The sequence below is a fragment of the Anopheles bellator genome, chromosome 1 (genome assembly GCF_943735745.2).
Source record: "Anopheles bellator chromosome 1, idAnoBellAS_SP24_06.2, whole genome shotgun sequence".
In the NCBI taxonomy this organism is placed as follows: Eukaryota; Metazoa; Arthropoda; class Insecta; order Diptera; family Culicidae; genus Anopheles; species Anopheles bellator.
In genome coordinates this window covers 32,948,408-32,968,984 of record NC_071285.1, presented here as the reverse complement: position 1 = coordinate 32,968,984, position 20,577 = coordinate 32,948,408, and the positions used below count along the sequence as shown (strand labels likewise).

General features: G+C 44.0%; 5 protein-coding genes across 7 annotated transcripts; 3 read left to right on the top strand and 2 right to left on the bottom strand.

Annotated features, from left to right (window-relative positions):
- The first annotated feature begins 2,353 nt into the window (after positions 1 to 2,353).
- Positions 2,354 to 5,316, top strand: LOC131206039 (gamma-glutamyl hydrolase A-like). 2 transcript variants are annotated; one of them, XM_058198404.1, is made up of 4 exons: positions 2,354 to 2,858; positions 3,088 to 3,573; positions 3,642 to 4,059; positions 4,141 to 5,316. In XM_058198404.1, exons 1-3 carry the CDS (start codon positions 2,596 to 2,598, stop codon positions 4,036 to 4,038), a joined length of 1,146 nt encoding a protein of 381 aa, XP_058054387.1. In that variant the 5' UTR covers positions 2,354 to 2,595; the 3' UTR covers positions 4,039 to 4,059; positions 4,141 to 5,316. The 2 variants fall into 2 exon arrangements, with proteins under 2 accessions (XP_058054387.1, XP_058054388.1); XM_058198405.1 differs by having other exon boundaries at positions 2,362 to 2,858; positions 3,642 to 3,895.
- LOC131206041 (uncharacterized) lies at positions 3,071 to 6,317 on the bottom strand. Its single transcript, XM_058198406.1, has 4 exons — positions 6,229 to 6,317; positions 6,098 to 6,154; positions 5,649 to 6,022; positions 3,071 to 5,578 (listed from the first exon to the last, which is right to left on the bottom strand). Exons 1-4 carry the CDS (start codon positions 6,248 to 6,250, stop codon positions 5,480 to 5,482), a joined length of 552 nt encoding a protein of 183 aa, XP_058054389.1. The 5' UTR covers positions 6,251 to 6,317; the 3' UTR covers positions 3,071 to 5,479.
- A 908-nt stretch (positions 6,318 to 7,225) lies between these two features.
- On the bottom strand, positions 7,226 to 10,161 carry LOC131216522 (brachyurin-like). 2 transcript variants are annotated; one of them, XM_058211031.1, is made up of 3 exons: positions 8,919 to 9,018; positions 8,224 to 8,388; positions 7,226 to 8,155 (listed from the first exon to the last, which is right to left on the bottom strand). In XM_058211031.1, the coding sequence occupies exons 1-3, from the start codon at positions 8,928 to 8,930 to the stop codon at positions 7,472 to 7,474; spliced, it is 861 nt and encodes a 286-aa protein (XP_058067014.1). In that variant the 5' UTR covers positions 8,931 to 9,018; the 3' UTR covers positions 7,226 to 7,471. The 2 variants fall into 2 exon arrangements, 1 of the variants encoding a protein (XP_058067014.1); XR_009157060.1 differs by lacking the exons at positions 7,226 to 8,155; positions 8,224 to 8,388 and adding exons at positions 8,401 to 8,525; positions 9,067 to 10,161 and having other exon boundaries at positions 8,919 to 8,984.
- Positions 10,162 to 13,888: 3,727 nt separating this feature from the next.
- LOC131205268 (brachyurin-like) lies at positions 13,889 to 15,075 on the top strand. The gene has a single exon (XM_058197296.1). The coding sequence runs from the start codon at positions 13,948 to 13,950 to the stop codon at positions 14,863 to 14,865; it is 918 nt and encodes a 305-aa protein (XP_058053279.1). The 5' UTR covers positions 13,889 to 13,947; the 3' UTR covers positions 14,866 to 15,075.
- A 2,117-nt stretch (positions 15,076 to 17,192) lies between these two features.
- On the top strand, positions 17,193 to 18,122 carry LOC131205608 (brachyurin-like). The gene has a single exon (XM_058197780.1). It carries the CDS (start codon positions 17,199 to 17,201, stop codon positions 18,120 to 18,122), a length of 924 nt encoding a protein of 307 aa, XP_058053763.1. The 5' UTR covers positions 17,193 to 17,198.
- Positions 18,123 to 20,577: the final 2,455 nt, after the last annotated feature.

The following is a 20,577-nucleotide window of genomic DNA, read 5'->3' as shown; positions in this document are numbered from 1 at the left end:
TGTGTATATATTTGTATATATATATATATATATATACATCTTTACATATATTTTTGATATTTATGACAAACACAAAGAAAACAAAGTGTAAGTAAAGAAAAATACAGCATAATTGCAATCATTTGTCAAGGAAGTGAAAGGGAATACACACACCACGTCAATAAATATTCAACCTAAATGACATCCTCACCCGAAGGGTTCGTAATTCGTGTGAATGTCAAGCATGTGGTTTTGCATTTAATCATTACCCTACACAGTGCATAGAGAGGAGGAACTGTAGAAATTAGTGCAACCAGACATAAGGGAGAAGAAAACATTTTTCAATCCATTTCTGCGTGTCTATATTTATGAAGACTTGAAACCTCCAAACCCCCATCCCCTCTCCACCACCCTACCACATTCCTTGCTTTAAGTGAGTGAAATTTGTACGATTTACTTGCGCACTGACTGAATGCCCACTAAGGATTGGCTCAAGCATGCTCTTCACGCTGCAAGTACTAACAATGTAGTTCTGCAACGTCGCAGGGGAGTGGAATCAGCAAAAAAATCGTTCACAACAGTTATTACTCTTAGCGCGAGATGCACTATTGTACAGCGATAATGCACTTGGATCACCCCCAGCCATGTTTGATTATTCGGTTGGTGTTGGCAGTGCTTTACTTTGTGCTGAGTGTTTTGTGTGTTCCCTCATTGGATGCATCGATATGTTTGACTGTCCCTGTATTTTTTTTTTCTTGAAACACAAATAAAAGATGTTTAACACAGCAACGTAGTGCTGAGTAAAATCTTCCGGCGGTAGATCCTTAGGTAATTCGTTCGTTCCCGTTTGCCACACACCATGCTTACCACCCACAGTGGCAATTTATTCAAACACTCCCAATAAGCACGCTGGAGGGAACAGGGATTGTTTCTGACAGCAGAAGGCCAATTGTATATTGATATTAGCAAATTATGAGGGATTTTAAATTACCTGAAGAGTATCGAGGGCAGTGAACGTGTGTGGCTCAGCCATCTCCAACCGAGCAGTGCATGGGGGTCAAAAGAAAACTAAACTTATCTAAGCAAAGATATACATAAAGTCAGGTCAAAATCTAGTATAAATGACACGGGAGTTTGAAGGGTGAATGGTACGCATAGAACGATAAGGAAACATATTAAATGGGTAAGCGTAGGGAAGTGTAATCTTACGGAGTTAAGTTACGAATAACTAGCGCAAACGAGAAACCAACAAACAAGCACACTCTCTTTTCCCTCTCGTACACAAAACAAATTATATATAGTATTGCATATGTAAGGTCACATTCAGATGTGTAGTGTAATAAGTACTTTGAACCAAGAGTGGTAAAATGTTGCAAACTTGTACGAACAAAACCGCGATAGAGTTAAACGAGCGAAGTGCGAGGAATAATGGTGGGGAAAGGAAAATATGAACTTAAATATACTCAGCTTTTTGAAGAGAAGAGTACGTAATATAAAAAGAACACGAGAAGAAATGTTGAAGCGACGAGCATGAGGAAATAATATAACAAAATAAACAAGTAAAATCGACTTTCAGTGAAGAAGCTTTTAAGTTTACTGAAGGTACTGTGGTGATGATAAAGCAACAAGAAATATACGAATATGAAAACAAAAATAAAAAACCATCGAGTTTGTTGTAGCCCAACAGTGACCGTATCACATACGAAATTTGCCTTTCACTGTCAATGTAAACTGTTCGATGGGTTTGTTTGTTCGTCGGCACAAGATTTCCAGACAGATTGTTTTACTATCTTCAAGGTTTGTTGCCATCCATGACTCAGCACCTTCTAATTCGTCCCAACTCAACTGATGTTGAATTACAGTGAAGATGCTCGGATCAAAATTTGTTTCGAACGAGAGTGATAACTTCTATCACGTACAGTGAGGTGAGGTTTGAATAATGAATACATCCTCAAAGAAAATTTGTATCTTTTTCGATTATGAACGATGCGTTTTATGTGGAGCTATTATATCACGTACTTGCGCAGTTGATGGAAATTTGTGAGTAATTTTAAAGCAAAGAGGATCTAGTCCTTTGTTGTAACGATATTAAAGGTGACAACGTGGTTTCAGCAATACAAACGCTGGGTCATCTTGAACGCACTTCTCGTAGCTACTCAATGATCAGCGGGCCACGAAAGCGATTGTGAGGCCGTTGTGTTGTTTACTGTAATAATCATGAGCAGTTGATTGCTTTGGAAGCTCGATCTCGGCAGTAACAGCGATAACAACGTCATTCATCTCCTGCTCTCATGCGCGCAATGTGTGTCGCCGTGATGTTGCAGTGTAGTAGCATCGAGCATGCTGTAGATGACCGGATAGAGCGTAGGAGCGAGAGCGAAAACATTGCGGTACTTGTTAGCCATTAATGAGTGAATTTGATAGCAAAGACAGCTAGTGGAGTTCGGTCACCACGATTGTCTAAATGGGCAGCGAAACGCTGGTCCGCGGTAGGCACTTTAGACATTAGTCAAGCAGTCAAACGCAGTGACCGGTTACCGTTCAGTATCGACTGAACCGTGGTTCTGGGTGGATGCATCGTGCCTGTGCCTGTGTCTGTGTCTGAGCGGTGCGAAAATGAGGAAAGTCATCGAAGGGATAACAATGATATCGCTTCTCTTGCTGGTAGCGGAGGCTAAAACCCACGCCAGGCAGGTGGTGGTGCAAATGGAAAAGTCCCGATCGTATGCGTTGAATGACCAACCGGTCGTGGGAATTCTCTCACAAGAGCTGTCCTATTTGATGACTCAGAACTACGGCGACCAAGGATATGATAGCTATATAGCCGCCTCGTATGTGAAGTTTGTCGAAGGGGCCGGAGCACGTGTGGTGCCGATCTGGTAAGTGAATGAGTAGCTTCTTTTGATCGCTTATTTGATCAGCATTGTTGGTGCGTAATTTTTATTCGATCATTCAAACAAGAGTTTTTCGTTTATTTCAATATTATTCATATTTCTTTATTAATATTAACTTTCATATTCCTTACATTTGTTATAATTTTAAAAAAAGTTATAATTGTCTAAAGTTAAATGGAAAGTTTAAATTTAAACCTAACACTTTCTTCATAAGGATCAATCAACCTCCAGAATACTATGAAGAGATAATGGTCCATCTGAATGGCGTGCTTCTGCCAGGTGGTGCAACGTGGTTCAACCAAACCAACGGATATGCTGACGCCGGTGGCCACATCTACGATATTGCGAGGCGCTTCAACGACAATGGAGATTACTTTCCCGTTTGGGGTACCTGCCTCGGATTCGAGCTGCTTACCTATCTGACCGCGAACGGCACCGATCACCGGGCCCACTGTAACTCCAGCAGCCAGGCCTTGGCACTCAACTTTAAGGACGACTTTCGCAAGAGTCGGTTGTTCGCGCAAGCTCCGAACGATGTGGTTGAAATTTTGGCTAACGAGCCGGTGACTGCGAATTTCCATCAGTTCTGCGTCACAGAAACTAACCTGACCGAGTACGGATTAAGCGATGAATGGCGCGTAATGTCTGTCGATCGTGACTGGAACGGAATGGAGTTTATTTCCACAATCGAACACAAAACGTAAGATTCTGACCGAATTATTGATGGTTGTTTCGACTGATGTTTCTTTCCGCGCTATTACTTTCTAGCTACCCGTTCTATGGCATTCAATTTCACCCTGAAAAGAACATCTACGAGTGGATAGCGAACAAAAATATTCCACACACAGCCAACGCTATCCGGGCGTCCCAGTACTTTGCAGATTTTTTTATCGGTGAATCGCGCCGCAGTGATCATCAGTTTCCGAGCGAAGCCACACTCGAGCGGCACGTCATCTACAACTACCAGCCGATTTTCACTGGGCTTCAGCGATCTAGCTTTGAGCAATGCTACATGTTCGGTGGTAAGGTCTCTGGGGACGGGCTGCACGAAACCGCGGACGAAGGAGACGGCAACGATGCATCGGCCGTTATGCTCAAACTAACCTGCATGCTTTCCATACTTTCGCTATCCATAATATGTTCAATGCATACCACGTTCGCTTAGGGAAAGAAAAGTTCCTTTCGTGTAAGGAACGCGCATCTCGTAACTTTATCTCGGACGGAACGCGCCCTATGATTATGTTTCTTTTCTTGGTCTTTTTCGCAGAGTCCATCAAAGTACTGCCGAAGAGACTCATATACAAAGGAAAGAAGAAAATCATTCTTAACTGATGTCTACATTTCGGCCAGATACGGCCAGATAAACAATACGGTTTAATCAGCGAAGACAATAACCACACAGACGCGAGCCAACGATAATGCCTAAGTCTGATACGGGTCTAGGTATTATGTATGATAATGATGTATTCGGACGGTGGCCGCCATGAGACGATACTTCTTTGGATGGCGGAGAAATCTGAAAAAATACAATGCTCTTTCTATAGATTGCGTTTATCGCTGCATGTGCATTTAAATTAAGATTGTTTTTCTTTTAACCACTCCAAACAGTTACATTAGTCACACAAGAACCACATGGGGTTCCCACACTGTCGCGCTTCTATCGCGCTTTGATGGCAGGTACTATCTCCGCAAAGCAAACCTAAAACCAGCCATCAAAAAATCCCCGAACAACATAGTTGAAGCAAGGATCGCAGCGGTTGACTATGTTAATTATTCAACAACAATACTCTTAACACATAGGCTGAAAAGTCCCGGGCATATAAATAGCGCTAGTCTTATTGTATTCATCGCTTTTTCAGTTGGTACTAACCTTCAAAAGAAAGACGTTAATATTTCATGATACTCGTGTTTGTGAGCTTGGCATGACAATATTTTTGTTATTTTCACAACAATGGATCAAATAAGATTTCGTGTTACTCTGCTTCTTGATGGCGGAAAATACCGTTCAACCGAAGCACCTCGTGCAACGCACCCGAAAGCTCGAATATCGACTAGGAAGGCCTAGGTATTTTAGAATTGCGTGGTGTAATATTTATCGCCTATCTCGTTAAGGGAAGTACAATCAATAGTGAACATTACAAAGCGTTTTTGTTACGTTTAAAGGCCGAAATTACAAAGAAATAAACGGATATGGCAATGAAAAAAATCTTTCCAGCGGAAAAAACACCAAGGCAATATCCGAGTCACAAATCAATCAAAACAATGATAAAACTGCAAGAATTGTATTTCGAATCGCTCTGAAATGTACCGTATTTGCCAGATTTGGCTCTCAGCGCGAATGGCGCATCTGTTCACAGACCTCAAAAACTGCTCATCGGTAAGACATTTCCCTCGAACGAATAGGAATAATTGTGTGGCTCTTGAAGGAGATTGATTAATAAATCCAACTTTGATAAAAAGAAAAGCCACGTTATCCCCATTAGGCCTGAGACGTTTCAGCCAATTTGTTATGTAGCGCAAAGTTTGTAGTTCACAAGCGAGAGTCGAGGTAGAACACAACGATGTCTTCCTCCTTCTACTTCTCTCATTGGGCTGCGAACGAATTCTTAGTTTTCAGTTACACGCGCAGCATCTTCCTCTTCGAGGCGTACATTGGCGATCAATTCGTCCAAGTCGATCTCATCCACTGCGTTGTTCAATGCCTTCTGTGGAGTGAGCAAAAGGTCGTTCGTTTGTTTTTCATTTCCAATAATATTCTACCGGAATGAAACTGACCTGCCGACTTTTAACAACGTCGATATGTTTCTCCTGCATAGTCTTTTTCTTCTCGTGCTCATCTCCGGACGTGGTAAGAAGTACACTTTCCTCCAGGAAACACTCCAATTGGTCCACTTTTTGTCTCGTGGCCCGGATCACGGTATGAAGCGTTTCGATGTCGCTACGCAATGCCAGCGTTTGCAGTTTTGCTTCCAGCCCACTGCCCGCCCGCTGATAAAGGTATTCGTCGAGAAATGACTGCTCAGGCCGTTCGATGCACAATTCTGTCAGAAGACGAATCTGAGCGAACGACTCGAGCAATTCCTGCACTGGATCGCTTAACGTGAACAGGTTTATACAACAACCAGACAACAAGGTATCATTTCGCATATCTGTAGTCAGGATAACGTAGCAAGAACATAGAACATGTAATCCCCACTATTGTTTTCTCAGATGACCGTACTCACTAAGTACTTGAAGCTCTTCACTTTTAATGGTTTTCATGTTGGTACGCTGCAGCATGTCTATGGAAAAAAATGTCAGCATTGAACTTTATCTTTGAGTATCCGTTTAATGGACACGACGATCACTCACATACCTTTATCACACATAATCGACATAATGAATGTTGCAAATGCAGAACAAACAGAAAGCGCGATCGAGAGCGTTTGTTTGCTTGGGCTGTGATTTAAAAATTTGACAGTTCTGACAATGGTAACGCTGTGCGAAGGCTACATATACAACGCCATAAACAAGGTTTATAGAATAAGAACGAAATTTGAATAATACGTGCGGGGACAGACGATGCGTAACTGACATAATTAATTAATGACGTCTCCGAGAGACGTCACTTACGCAGATATCGAATCGTAATCGTAGCATGTGGACCAGGCATAATAGATTTGAATATTTGGCATGCGCTATAATTATCGCCAACACTTTATAGCAATAAAATATCAATGCTATAACCTGAGCTTTTTTGACAATCATCCGTTTTTCCGTCCGTTTTTGCTCCGTCCGACGGAAGGTAATACGGACGTCCGTCGGACGGTAAAACGGACATAGTTGCTCCTTGGGTGAACACTTCCGGAACACTATCCGGTGTACATCCGAAGACCTGCAGAAAGAACGAAAGATTGAAAGATTTCAAAAGGTAATTTTATGGCATTTGCTACAAAGTTTGAATTTTTCGTTGAATATTATAGCTACTCAAAATATTCAAAACTATTATAGCAAAAATACCAGTAAAGAGATTTTAATCGAACTGTTACAAAAGGTTTGGTTGTAACGGCTGATAGAATAGCTAGGCCTATTCGACTAGAGGTTGTTATAAATAAATGCGTTTGTTTATAACGTCTGTCACCAGGAACCAGGAATCATCACCAATTTTCGAACGCCAGGAGAACGAAATAAAGCGAGTGAGAGACGAGTGGAAGTGCAGAATACAAGTAAGAAGTCGACAATAAAAAGTAATTTTTTGTTGCTGCTCCGCACAGCTTTTTAACCTTAAATGCGAAAGGAACTTCTTATTTCTTGCTGTTGGTTAGAAAATAATTTCTAACACCGATGCGAACCGAACCGAACCGATGAGTTTATTTATTTTTAAAATCAAACACGGAACATTCTTCAGGCTAACCAGTTAACGACCAGCGAAACTGACCATGTAACAACCGCCGAGCGGCCTTGGCCTGCATCATGGTTTCCGTCCATGGTGATAGAGGGGGCTAATTTGTATTATTTATTATTACTAGAACGTTCCGGAGTCGTATTAAGCACCAGATTGAAGACTTCATCTCAAATTTAGTATAATTCCTTGGACCTATTGTAGAGTGCCAAAACGGTTAGGCAGATGTTAAGTCCGTATTGGCAATAATCCAATTCCGGTAGAAAGTGATACGCACGAATGCGGTTGGCCAATCGGTTTCACAACCCAGCACCGAGCCGAACGAAAATATGCCCACGAGCAGCGAACTTCCGGCGTCCTGGACGGTCAAAGGCCCACCTACATCACCATCGCATGGTGCTCGAGCGTTGAGGTACTGCATACAGAGCTTCTGGGCGTCAATCAGTCCACCCCAAGCCGTATCATGACAATCCGCATTGGTCATTATGGGATTGCTCACGTAATGCAGCACATCTGAAAAGGACGTACTGGCATCGGACGTCCGACCGAATCCACTGACCGTCCCGAGCAGGCCGGCGAATGTTCGACCATCTGACGCCGCCGGTAGACGTACTGGTTGAATGTGAGAACTTAATGTGACCGGCTCGGGTAGACGGATTATGGCCAGATTGTTGCGGAAAATAACTCCTAGAAACTCTTCGTGAAGGCGAATGTTTCCAACGCCGAAAACTACGCGCACCTGACCCGCTTCTTGTTCGTCGCGTAGGTTGAGTGCTCCGAGTATGATCACACCGCCAGATGTACCCTCTACGCAGACGCCTGCTGTGAGCACGTAGTTGCTTGAAAGTAGCACACCACCGCAAAGGGCCTGACCGTTTCCTAGATCGGAAAGAACAGCTGCCTGTTGATAGTAGAATGTGGGTTTTAAAATCATCATATCAAACGGATCACGATCAACGTGCATTTTACCTGATAAGGTATCTGTCCAGCAGCTGCAATGGAACCACCAACGATACGTGGCACAGAACTTTCCGGGATTCCACGCATCGCATTGTCCTGTTTCAGCTTATCAACTCGACTGATGATGTGAGAAAATTCGTTCAGTGGTCGAACACGGCTCCAATCGATCGTACCCTTAAATGGAGAACCAGGTACTAGTAGCAAAGTTGCCAGCAGCGACAATAGCACCATTTTCACAAAGATCATTTTGCAAGCAGATGAGGCACACAACGAGGAGCAGACGTGCAAGAGGACAGACGTGCTGATGCAAACTGCAGAAACCGAAATCAAAGAAGCCACAGTGGTATGAGAACTTTGCGGGGACATTTTGCTGAGTTGGCTTCGTCTGGCTTATCTCTGGCTTGCCTGTCTTCTTGCCGAAAGTTGGTTTTTAATCAATGGCTTTGAGTTGAGTTTTTATCTATTTTTTTGTGTGAATCAAAAAGTGTGTCTGGTTTCGCTAGCCTTTGAACAGTTACGTGGTACTTACTCCCGATACCGGCGCTGACAGAGGGGGTTGGCGCGGGACCAACAACCCCGCCCGTAAAAACGAACTGTTACAGATAAGCACCAGGGATAATTGACATTAACAATTGTCTCTGGTGCAGGCCAAGACCGCACAGCGGTTGTAGTGCCAAAGAAGAAGAAGAAGAAGTGGTACTTACTAACGTGGTCATCAAGAAAAGTCCTGTATATTACGCATATAGTAGGCAGTGCACCTTTAAGGTTTGCTGAAAGGTTGTTGTTGAGTTTGTTACAGAAGTTGGACAGAGATCACAAAAAAGACTGAAAGGATAGACAACACAAACTTACACTTAAAGTTCTTAGCACCTTTTATTCCAATACACAAATGCACGCACACACATACTTTGCTAATACTAGTATTTTAACTCAATTTACAGCGATTCCGGCATGATGAACGATCCACTCGATGTACGAAGACACTCTTGTGTAGACGCCTGGGACTCCCTTCTCACAACCCTTAACAGAACCGTATGAAACAATGCCGACCTGCGTGATGCCCTGCCTGCCAAATTTGACCGTTAGCGGTCCACCAGAGTCCCCCTGGCATGGGTTGCGGCCACCTTCGCCCGACACACATACTTGTTGGTCGCGTATAAGTGATCCGTAAATCATACGGCACACTTCGTTCGGAACAATCGTACTGGTGGCGTAGCGTAGTATGATTTGTGATGCTTCGTCAGTTGGTTCGACGAATTCTTCACTCGACTGAGCTCCCCAGCCGGACACAATCGAGTCATAGCCGGTAATATCCGCGTACGCGTTATTCCACGATGGCAATCGAATCGTTTTAATGGTTGATGACGTGCGGAGCGGCAGTACGACTGGTAGAAGAATGAGCGCGATATCGTTCAGAATATCGACGGGATCGTACCCGGGATGCAGAATAACATTTGGTGGCCCGATAGTGATGATGATTGCGTTGGTTGCGCTGTTGTCACCGATCGGAAGGGTAATCTTTGAGTTTTGGCCGACCACGATCGTTGCCTCCTCCATACCGTAAAGACAGTGAGCGGCAGTAAGAATAAAGCGTTCTGAGATGATAGAACCACCGCATAGCGCTTCGGAACCCCCACCGAAGCTGAGTACGATGGCTACTAGGTAAGAAAATTGTCCTTTGGTGGCATTCGTACCACCGGCCACCTTGCTGCTTGGAGACCTATCCACGACCAACGTTGGACGGTACACGACAGATGCCGAAGCCACGGAAGCAGACGCATTTCGAACCGTCGTCCAGAATGTACCGACTCGTTTCGGGTAAGCGCTGATTGGCGACGGGCACAAGGCCACTGTTACCAGAAAAAAGAAAACAAACACCAATCCAAAACGGAAAACCATCTTGCCGCTGCTGCATATCGTCACCATTTCACTTACTGTAACGCACTAGCGATCTGAAACGAGCACTGGCGGCGGAGTAGAGTTTTATCGGAAAACTTTCATTGCGGAAGACGTCGAGCACTTCTATGCCCGTGTCATGTCGATGAAGGTTCCCGATTAGATTGGCTTGCTCTCTTCAAGGCCTCGGAAGTTGTCAATCAACTTATATGGTTCATTTACGGTAGGGCACACACATGATCTAGCTTCTGGCTGCAACAAGATGATCTCGCGAAGGGAAACGTGAACCTGTAAAGGAAGATGCCTTGATTATTTTGTGAGGCTCTACTCCTTATCTGTAGTTGTACCCTTAGTTAGCTCAGGTCCCCTTCGTTACTAACTGGGTTTCCCCTGAACATCAAAAACAGTAGACAGAGATGGCCGTTAGCTTGATTGTTTGCTGCGATGTATTTTATCACTATCAGCTGTGGCTGAATCATACACTCAGCTGTGATAAACAATTAAAGGAAGAGTATGTCTGCTTTACTGTTTCTTTTAGAGATTTCTAAAAAAAATCTGTCTATTCACTTTGTAAGATTTAATTTTCTGGTTTGGGTTGTTTTAACAGGTACTATAGCAGACCCGGCGAACTTTGTTCCGCCCCAAAGGCAATGGGCCCCTGGTGATAGAGCAGTCGTTAACGCTCGCCACTGTCACACAACCGGCCATGGTTTCGATTCCCGATACCGGCGTGACAGGGGGTTGGGGTTGCCGACCAACAACCCCGCCCGTAAAACAAACTGTTACAGAGAGCATCAAAGATTAACATTGATTAACATTAACATGCTTTTCTAGGCTTTCTTTTTTCTTCAGTTGAGCACCTTGTGATACTAGGGGGCTACACGAAGCGTGAAAACTAGCGTAAAATTAATTTGTAATGTCAAAACGTTAACGCTTCGTGTGCCAGCAAAAATATAAAAACGAAACGTGAAACGTGTTTACGTTCGTGTTTTTGGTCCAAGAAAATAGAAATAGAAGAGAAATTAATTGATTTCTGAATTTTTTTATCTGTTTTTTTCCGATTTTGTTGCTATACCAGCAAATAAAAACATAAATTATTCTCTGTTTGTAAGCAAAGCGTATGAAAAAAATAATTACGCTCGGGTTTACGCCTCGCACGAGCCGTAAACGTTTTGACAGCGCCGCAGCAGTTTGGCATTAATCGTTAATGTCAAAATCATTACGTTACGCTTGATGTAGCCCCACAGATACACTACATTTTTTTATTATCAGGCGCAAGAACAAACAATGCAGATGGTCTTCCGACCCGTAAACATCCCACATATAATCGACCATGGGAAAAACATTGGTTTTCCAAATTCATACACAAACTTTCAATGATTGGCCTTGTGGTTTGTTAATGGCCATAGTGAATGCAAGACAAACCGGAAAATGAAGTTGTTTAAACTCATCTGGATCCTCGGAATGAGAACTTCCAATGCGAACGCTGTTATGCTATTAACGCTAACGCTGTATCGAATCGAAACGCTGCTCGATACAAATCAGCTTCTTCTTCTGGAACAACCGCTGAGCGGACATTTAAATCAGCATCTCGTCGAAAATTATCCACTTGTTGATTTCTATTTTTCGCTCGTCGATTTCGCGTTGCCAACCGAGCCGTTTCACGGGCAATTGTGTGTTCTTCTTCAGTCATTTTGTTCGCGATGTTTCGCATCCTTCTTGCACTACAGCTTTGTCGGGAAAGATTCGACCGTCATGGTCACCTTAAGACCGTGTGTTCGCAGATTGTGTTACGGATACGATATTATTGTGTTCGCGGATTGTTTCAATAGATTTTGATAGTTATAAAAATGACAGCTAACTAACAAACAAAAGCGAAACGTTTCGCGAGAATGAGAGAGAGAGACTGTCACATCGCTACACTAATCGCAAGAGAGAGACTCGCTGAAAACTCGCTCAACCTTTGCTCGTAGTGACGCTCTCTGTCTGGTTTTTCTTGAGAAGGGAAAAACTATAGCCCCACCACCCCCTTTCACGTGTCCGTGTGAAAGGGGTGGGGGCTCTTTTTACTTGGGAGGAAGAGACGCTACATTAGCGAGAAAGAGAAGCTGTTGATTGCTGTTGCGCGCTCTGTCTGTCTCGTCTCAGTATGAAAAAATCAATTGTTGCTTCATTGTGACGCGGCCGGAGTGTAAAAAGTATCCTAAATGTAACCCTGGGTTCTAAGCTACCTCACTACCAATTTTCAGCCAAATCGGTTCAGCCGTTCTTGAGTTATAAGGGATTGGAAGAACAACATGGCCGACTTTCTTTATATACATAGATACTTTCCGCTTTCTAGAATTATGCATAATGGAGGGAATTGAACTATGTAGCAAATTTTTGTTGTTTTATTACTGCTTCTGTGACTCTTGAGAAATCAGAGATTGGTGAGGTAATACTAACTAACAAGCAACCGTAACTATCATTTCCAGGGTAGAAATCTACACCTTCATTGACACTGCAAGTGTCATAGTATCGCAGACATAACTCATTAGTTTTAGATGCGTGGTCAGTTGAGAACTCGAAGTGGACGTTTGAGTAGACGGGTACAATTGACGAATCAATGATTTTTTAAAATGTTGCTCACGATACCGGAGAAACTCCCGGCGTTTCCTTCGTGAAGTAGGCGTGCGTTAAGTGAGTTTAATTATTTATCTACTTTTCTTTTATCTACACATCTATATATATAAAAGAAAGTTAGTCAGTTCGTTTTTTCCTTCGCTCTCCATTGAACGAGACATTTTATATGATACTCATCGTCGGTAGAGAATGGACCAAAAAGCAAGTTGCTTGTAGCTTCCGATCGCTGTTAACAAGCAACGCCAGCTACTCCGGCAACGGTTTAAACCGCCTATCGCTTCACTTTATGCCACACCTATTGAAGCTGTAGAGCTACGTCCTGACCACCCTAAATTAGTACCTGCTGTCGCCAGATTGTTCGGCGTCAGCGGAGCCGCCAGCAGTTCCTCCCTTTCTCGGTAGCTCTACAGCCAGCACGACTGTTGGAAATTAAACGGTAGTCAGGTTGCGCGTGGTATGAATCAAGGTCTGTAATCGTTGAGAGTTTGAACGCGGCTGACGTTCGTAGATAGATGTGAAAAGTACCTGCAAAAGAGCGGGAACTCAGTTATAGGCAGTGCCGACTGGCAGTGTTGCCGGAACAACTACATTTATGGTACGCAACAAATACATAATTTGCTCTGCTGACTTCGTGGCCTCAAGGCACCAAGTCAGGGGATTGTAGAAACCCTTTCCCCTGTACGTGGACTGTGAAAAATCTATTCCTGAAATCACATCTGAAAATTTACGCACACATGTTTCGTGCTGACCGTGAAACGTCCGTAATAATTCGGCGAGTCTTCCACTGCTAACGACGAATCAATGATGATTCCTATTGAGTGTAGTACTTGTCTTAATCCTATAGTGTAAAAAAATGCTTCAAGCATTTAAAAACCATTCAACTGAACCATTCATACACTCCATATCGGTAATCTAAAGCTCTCAAATTCGCTGCATACAACAATTGAAAAACGTGACTACATCTTGCGCAAAGCAATCCGACAAAACCATAAATTGGAGCCAGTGTCGAAGGGACACACTTGAACCTGTTATTTTATTATACCTTCAATAGATTGGTCTTGATCAACCTAGAAGAAGTAATCTAGCAACCTACTTATCAGATTATTAGCAAAACCTGGCATGTTATTGCGGATTGAATAAAACGCAAACTTCAACTCTGCTTTGCTATCAGTCCAGCACGTTCCAGCCCGGTTCTAAGTTCCCTAGGAGTTCATCATGGCAATCTTACGAACAGCCACAATCGTCGGTCTTTTGGTTATAGTCGTTAGTGGCCATCGTGTAAACATCGACTGGTCGCAGGTGAAATCAATCACAGAGTTCGATCATTACTGGCAGCGTCTTCCGGCGAAGATGAGAGATTTCCGGTACCAACCCCCTTCAGTTCGTATCGTTGGGGGTGTTGAAGCTACACCTGGACAATTTCCATATCAGGCAGCTTTGCTCAGCGAGTTCACCGTAGGAACCGGTCTGTGCGGTGCTACTCTCATTACATACAATTATGTCCTAACGGCCGCCCACTGTGTGATCGGTGGTGACGGGAAGCCGGCCCTCAACGGAACAACCATCCTCGGTGCCCACGATCGCACACAAATGGAAGCATCGCAGCAGCACATTCCATACCCACAATCCAGCATCACGGCTCACCCGCATTACAACTCACACACGATCCGGAACGATATTGCTACGGTTTACCTGCCAACCGCGGCAAAGTTCAATGTTCGTGTTCATCCCATTGGGTTACCTGTCTACTCCGATGACCGATCGTTTGCTGGAATGGAAGGCATCGCTTCCGGTTTCGGCCGTACTTCCGATAACAGTATTGCCACCTCGCCGGTGGTGATGTTCACGCGCAACCCAATCCTTTCGAACGAAGAGTGCAACAAGTTCTGGGACACGAGTCTAGTCTCAGACCAAAACGTGTGCCTCGATCCCACCGGAGGAACTTCGGCCTGTAACGGGGACTCGGGTGGTCCGTTAGCCGTCGAGGAGGGTGATGGCCGTAGTTTGCAAATCGGAATTGCTTCGTTCGTTTCGACGAAAGGTTGTGCTTCCGGAGCAGCGTCGGTTTGGGTGCGTGTTTCTCACTACCGTGACTGGATCGAGGAGAACTCCGACTATGTTTTCAGTGCATAGATTGATATTGATATTGATATTGATCAATATTCAGGGTTTATTAAATTTTCCAATAGCAGGTTTCACATCGTTCGTAGTTATTGCGTAAGTGAGATGCTAGTAACAATTGTAACTACTTGGCAACTTAACTATTGGCAAGATAATTTTACGCTAGTTTTCACGCCTCATGTAGCCCCCCAGTATTGGACAAAAACTGTAAAATGTACCGAATTTTTCTCTTCGTTGACCTCCATTGTTAACACCCTGCAACTCATAAACGAATAGAACAAACAAAAACCAGTGAAAGCATTGTTTTTGGTTTAAGGTATCAGCTTTAAATGGAGCCTAAACTTGAAACTGTACGATCGATACTTCACGAGGTGTCGATCACTAAAAGCATCGTATCGTAAAAATAATCGATTTCTTTTTAGCAAACCTTATATAGCGGCCAGCCGATTAAGGCTTTTTAATGCTCCAGAAGAAGTGCCCCATTCCTGCCTTACCACAGCGACCAGTGTCGAAGGCGGGCGGAGATACCAGGAGGATCGTTTCTATCGAGAGCAACACTTAAAAAATCCCCAAGCTTTGCTTTGCTTTCTTTTGAGGTTTAAAAAACCAGCAGTCGGGGAGGTGTGGCAGAAATGTCAAATGTGTTTACATTCGTGTTTTTGGTCCGAAAAAATGAAAATCGAAGAGAAATAAATTGGTTTCTGAATATTTTTTTTCTCCCATACAAAAAAAAGCGCAAATAAACACGATGCGCAAATAAATTTTCAGACATTTCGGATAAATGCCAAACTGTTTGCGCTTATGTCAAAACGGCCGAGGCGTAAACAGTTTGGCATTTATCCGAAATGCCAAAAACGTTTATTTGCGCATCGTGTAGCCCGGCAGATAAAGCAGTGTTCATACAGAGCTCAAAGAAGGACAGCAAATACCGCGGCATCATCGCTGTGAACAAAATACTCTAGACTCCCATGCCATCTTATCTAACATCGACCTGCGCCAAAAGGAAGAAGTCTGATGACGTTCGTGAATATCCGTTTTAAAGGCCCCCACACACCGGGAACGTTACGTACGTTTCGACGCGACGCTTTTTCGGACCTTTCACACCGGTTACGAACGGCGGCGACAGGCAACGGAGAAGTCTTTCGCCCTGTCGTTCGGGCGAAAACAATTAGACATCTTGGGTAGTTAAAAACTAATCGAAGATTACTCAATTGACGTTTTTTTTGTATCACAAGCATGCAAAAAAAATTTCACTTAATTATTACTTGTAATACAAACACAAATTCATCATGAAACTATTTTAATTCTCGCACCAAAAATTCAATGTGTCTTGAACTTTCAAACTTCGCCCCTCTCACCCAAAAACCAAGTATACGAACCTTGGCCAAAGTTTTTAAGCGACACAAAAGGAGCGTTGTCTTTTCATACAGATTCGTCGTCGCCGTACGAAGTTTTCGTCGACGCCGGTGTGAAGGGTCCCATAGAATCCCATACGAGACAACGCGTCGTTCGCTACGCTACTTTCAGTTCATTTCATTTCCGTTTTGGTGTGTGGGGGCCTTAAAGCACACTCTTTCGCGCAGGCCACGTATTCCTCCCAGACGAAGTATATGATGAACAGACGTTTGAAGGATAGCGAGGAGAACAGCTTCTCTCCTATATCTCCATAGATTGGGTGGTATGCTGGAGATACGTGATGAGTTTTTTCCGTCCATTGTTCGAACATCTATCGCACCACTACCTCATGTCACGAATCATGGCTTCCTTGCACTACGCAGGATGTTGCACTCCGCGTGCGGGTTTTCCTCCGTAGAATGGGCGCTTCTCCAGATGAAGAGCTGACTATGTACACAATCCTGATAAGGGTTGCTCTTCAGCGCAACGAGACATGGACCATGCTAGAGGCAGATGCACGCCCACTCGGCGATTTCGAGCAAAGGGTTCTACGATCGCTCTCGGATAGAAGAATGTTTCGACTATGGCAAGAGATCGCAGGCTGTTCTAGGTCTGGTAAGACGATGATGAACGTATGCCTGATGTCGCATGATGTCCAGCAGTTAACGCTTCGCGTATATTGATTTATTTATGGGAAAACCTTCGTCTCCCAAGTCCGTCACTGCCACCGTTCAGACTACAAGAAGCCTTCATATCCGCCGATTAGCAACATAATCTCCTCCATTCGACCTTATCTAACAAACGGAAAACCCAACTGATTTAAAGATTCAGCATTTGTTACTCTGTCATTGACTACGTTATCTGAACGGTAAACAAATAAAAGCCGTCCGCCAGTCATCAACTTGGCATCAGTTTGTATCCCGGTTCCCGGCGAAAGGTCTGGCATCACGATGAAACTCGTAGAAGTGTTTGTTGTAGTATGTCTGTTGACTGTCGGCTCAAGTGTCATCAGTGCTGAATGGATCGACATCGATTGGTCGCAAGTGAAACCGATCGACGAGTTTGACCATTACTGGCAGCGACTTCCAGCCGAATGGCAGGCACTTCGGTACGCCAATCCTTCTCGTCGCATCGTGAATGGTGCTCCAGCGCTTGCCGGCCAGTTCCCGTATCAGGTTGCCCTGACCAGTACCTTCGCCACTGGGACCGGTTTGTGTGGTGCCACCGTCATCACGAACAGCTACATTCTAACGGCGGCTCACTGTGTGGTCGGTGGTAATGGTCAGGTAGCTTCCGGCGGAACGGCTATTCTCGGAGCACATGATCGCACGGTCGTAGAAGCATCCCAGCAGCGTATCGCCTTCACCCAGGCCGGAATATTTGTCCACGCAGGCTACAATCCTTCAACGATCCGCAACGATATTGCCACTGTACGTTTGAACTCTCCTGCTGTCTTCAATGATCGAGTGCAGCCGATACATTTACCTGCCCGTTCCGATGCTCGTACGTTCGCCGGGATGGAAGGAACCGCATCTGGATTCGGTCGTACTTCCGATGCGAGCACGGCAACCTCTCCAATCGTGATGTTCACGCGCAATCCGATCCTTTCGAACGCTCAGTGCAATTCTTTCTGGAGTACGGCCCTGGTCCAGGACCAGAATGTGTGTCTCGATGCGGCGGGAGGACGTTCTCCATGCAACGGCGACTCTGGTGGTCCGCTGGCCGTGCAAGATGGCGGCAGCAGTCTTGAGGTCGGTATTGCCTCATTCGTGTCGGCGGCGGGCTGTGCGTCGGGTGCTCCCTCGGTTTGGGTGCGAGTTTCCTTCTTCCGCGACTGGATCGAGCAAAACTCTGACTTTGTATTTCGCCCGTGAATGTTGTGAATGATGTTTGGAAAGAATAAAAACTTATAATAAAACTATACATTCTTCTTATGAACGACATACTAATTTCCAAATCTTTCAGTAAGAGCGTTTCAATACAGACATTTTTTCAAATATTTGGTCCCACGATGAGGCTAAGCCCTAAGCTGAATATTATCAGACATCTCATATTATTTGCTAAGCTATGAACAAAGCTATTGCTATAAAGCCCAGCAATGCCTCAGAGCAGCTATAGAAAACGAAATTGCCCAATTTACTGCAGAAACAGGTAGAATCCGAAGGTTATGATAGTACAATTAACTTGTGCACAAAAAAGGATTGGGATTTGAAATTATATCTGAATAACGAATAGCTACACACACATACGTTTGAAATTCAAATCGTTTCATGCTTGGGATGTTTTTAAACATTTCTTATAACATTTATAAGCACAAAAGAAAAATATTTTTAATTTAATTTGGTGATTGTTTGAAAATTCCTGTTAGTTGGTTCAGGTTGGCGAATGTTTTGTCATGGATTCTTCTTATTCGGTAACAACCGCTGGCCTGTCTTAGTCTGCACCAGAGACAATGTTAATCTCTGCTGCTTTCTGTAACGGTTCGTTTTATCAGGTATCAGGAATCGAAACAATGAGCGGTTGCGTGACATTGACGAGCGCTACCGACTGCTCTATTAACGGGGCAAATTTGACCCCATTTTGCATTATCCCACATTATGGCATTCTGGAAAAATTTGTCAGGGATTATGCGAGAATAATCCCTACATACTGAAAAAAGGACCTACAACGACTCGCCATAAAAAGATATTGCATCAGCCGCTTCTTTTACTTATCTCGAGCACGCTAAATCTCCTAAATCTCTCGTATATTTTCTGATGCCGGTCTTCGGTACGGGTCGGCAAGCACCTTCGTATAAAATACACCCAGAATACCTCTAGTCATAGAAAACCGTCAAACGCTGAGCAATAAATTTCTCGTTCGCTCGTTTGACTTGTAGTCTCTGCTGGCCCTGGTCCATTTAACGTAGAGGACGTTGGGCAAAGTTTGGAGATTGATATTGCTTCCTTTGCGTCAGCAGAAGGCTATGTCATCTGTTTAGGTGCGGGTTTCATTTTACACTGACATCATCGCACTGAACTCTGATTATACTTTCAGCACATAAGGCTTTTTAAACATCTTAACGATTTTGAAGGATAAACTGATTGTACCAAAAAGCTAATTGGTGCGTATTATGACGTTGGAAGAATTTGGATTTTCAGAACGACCACATCAGCCAAACCACTTACCAACAGCTTCGATAAGCGCTGGAAGTACAGAAGCATGCCCCGATAAGTATGTGGTGTCGATGTATGCGTCTTAATGAATGAGTTTTCGACTGTTAAGGTCTGCTGATACGCGTAAAACGCAATAAAAGCTTTCGTTTACTATTCTAGTCTTGTTCACCACGCTCGGTAGTGGCGTTTGGATAACAATCAACTGGCGCAAAGTCAAGCCAACCGAAGAATTCGTTCACTACGCTTGTCACTACCAATCCACCGCGGAGCGAACGGCGGAGAATCCCTTCCTGGTAAACTCTTGTATAGTTGTGTGGTCACCTCACACGGTCTCGAATCACGGACATCCTCGGAGCGCACGTTCCCACGGTGAAGAAACTGTGGCGACATCGACTTAAGATGCTGCTCAAAAATATTTTTTTCTATTGATTATAGAGCCGTTTGGCAGTAGTAGCCGATATTTGTCTCTTGCTCATAAGATGAATAAAAGACATTCATTCACATAGCAACCTTCCGCGAGTCCAGACGTTTATTCACACTGTGGTTCCTGCTTCCCCAAAAACTCAATAACGCTTGAGATTAACCCAGCTTGGCGTGTTCATGCATGGTGCTACAAACCGACGTTTTGTAATTCATAATGACTCGCGTTCGATTTACCGGTCATCGGAGACAGAAGACAGTCGAAAATTCGTCGAGCTGATGGGAACGACTTCCGGGTTTGGGCAGATCTCTGACGGCGTGACGACAGTTTCCCCTGTAGGTACTTGTAGTCTGTAGTCTGAGCAACAAGGTACCTCGTTATGACGAACACTGCCTGACAGAGTTCGTGGAACATCCTTCTGGTGTCGGGTCAGAACGTCTGTCTAGATGCGGGTGGGTGGGGGGTCGGTCATTCCGGCGCTCTATTCGTCGGTGGCCAGAGTTTGAAGATTGATATTGCTTCATTTGTTCATGGAATTGCATATGTCTCGTCCGCATCTCGCTCTACCATAAAATTTTATTTCACAGTACTCGGATTACGCTCATAAAGAGCTTAAGTTATAATAATGCGTTATGAAACTTAGAGTAAATAATTTGTTACTTCTAGCACAGTTTGCATCAATTATTCAATGCAATGTATTTTGTATTTGTTGGTTGTTCTTAGTGTGAAACAGCTAAGACCATTGAATTGATT

Excerpts from the sequence above, each read along its gene's own strand:
- LOC131206039 (XM_058198404.1), top strand. The coding sequence starts at position 2,596 with ATGAGGAAAGTCATCGAAGGGATAACAATGATATCGCTTCTCTTGCTG. Across the intron at positions 2,859-3,087 it reads GCACGTGTGGTGCCGATCTG|GATCAATCAACCTCCAGAAT; the intron begins GTAAGTGAATGA and ends TTTCTTCATAAG. Across the intron at positions 3,574-3,641 it reads TCCACAATCGAACACAAAAC|CTACCCGTTCTATGGCATTC; the intron begins GTAAGATTCTGA and ends ATTACTTTCTAG.
- LOC131206041 (XM_058198406.1), bottom strand. The coding sequence starts at position 6,250 with ATGTCGATTATGTGTGATAAAG. Across the intron at positions 6,155-6,228 it reads GTCGATTATGTGTGATAAAG|ACATGCTGCAGCGTACCAAC; the intron begins GTATGTGAGTGA and ends TTTTTTCCATAG. Across the intron at positions 6,023-6,097 it reads TGAAGAGCTTCAAGTACTTA|ATATGCGAAATGATACCTTG; the intron begins GTGAGTACGGTC and ends TCCTGACTACAG.
- LOC131216522 (XM_058211031.1), bottom strand. Across the intron at positions 8,156-8,223 it reads CTGGACAGATACCTTATCAG|GCAGCTGTTCTTTCCGATCT; the intron begins GTAAAATGCACG and ends TACTATCAACAG.
- LOC131205268 (XM_058197296.1), top strand. The coding sequence starts at position 13,948 with ATGGCAATCTTACGAACAGCCACAATCGTCGGTCTTTTGGTTATAGTC.
- LOC131205608 (XM_058197780.1), top strand. The coding sequence starts at position 17,199 with ATGAAACTCGTAGAAGTGTTTGTTGTAGTATGTCTGTTGACTGTCGGC.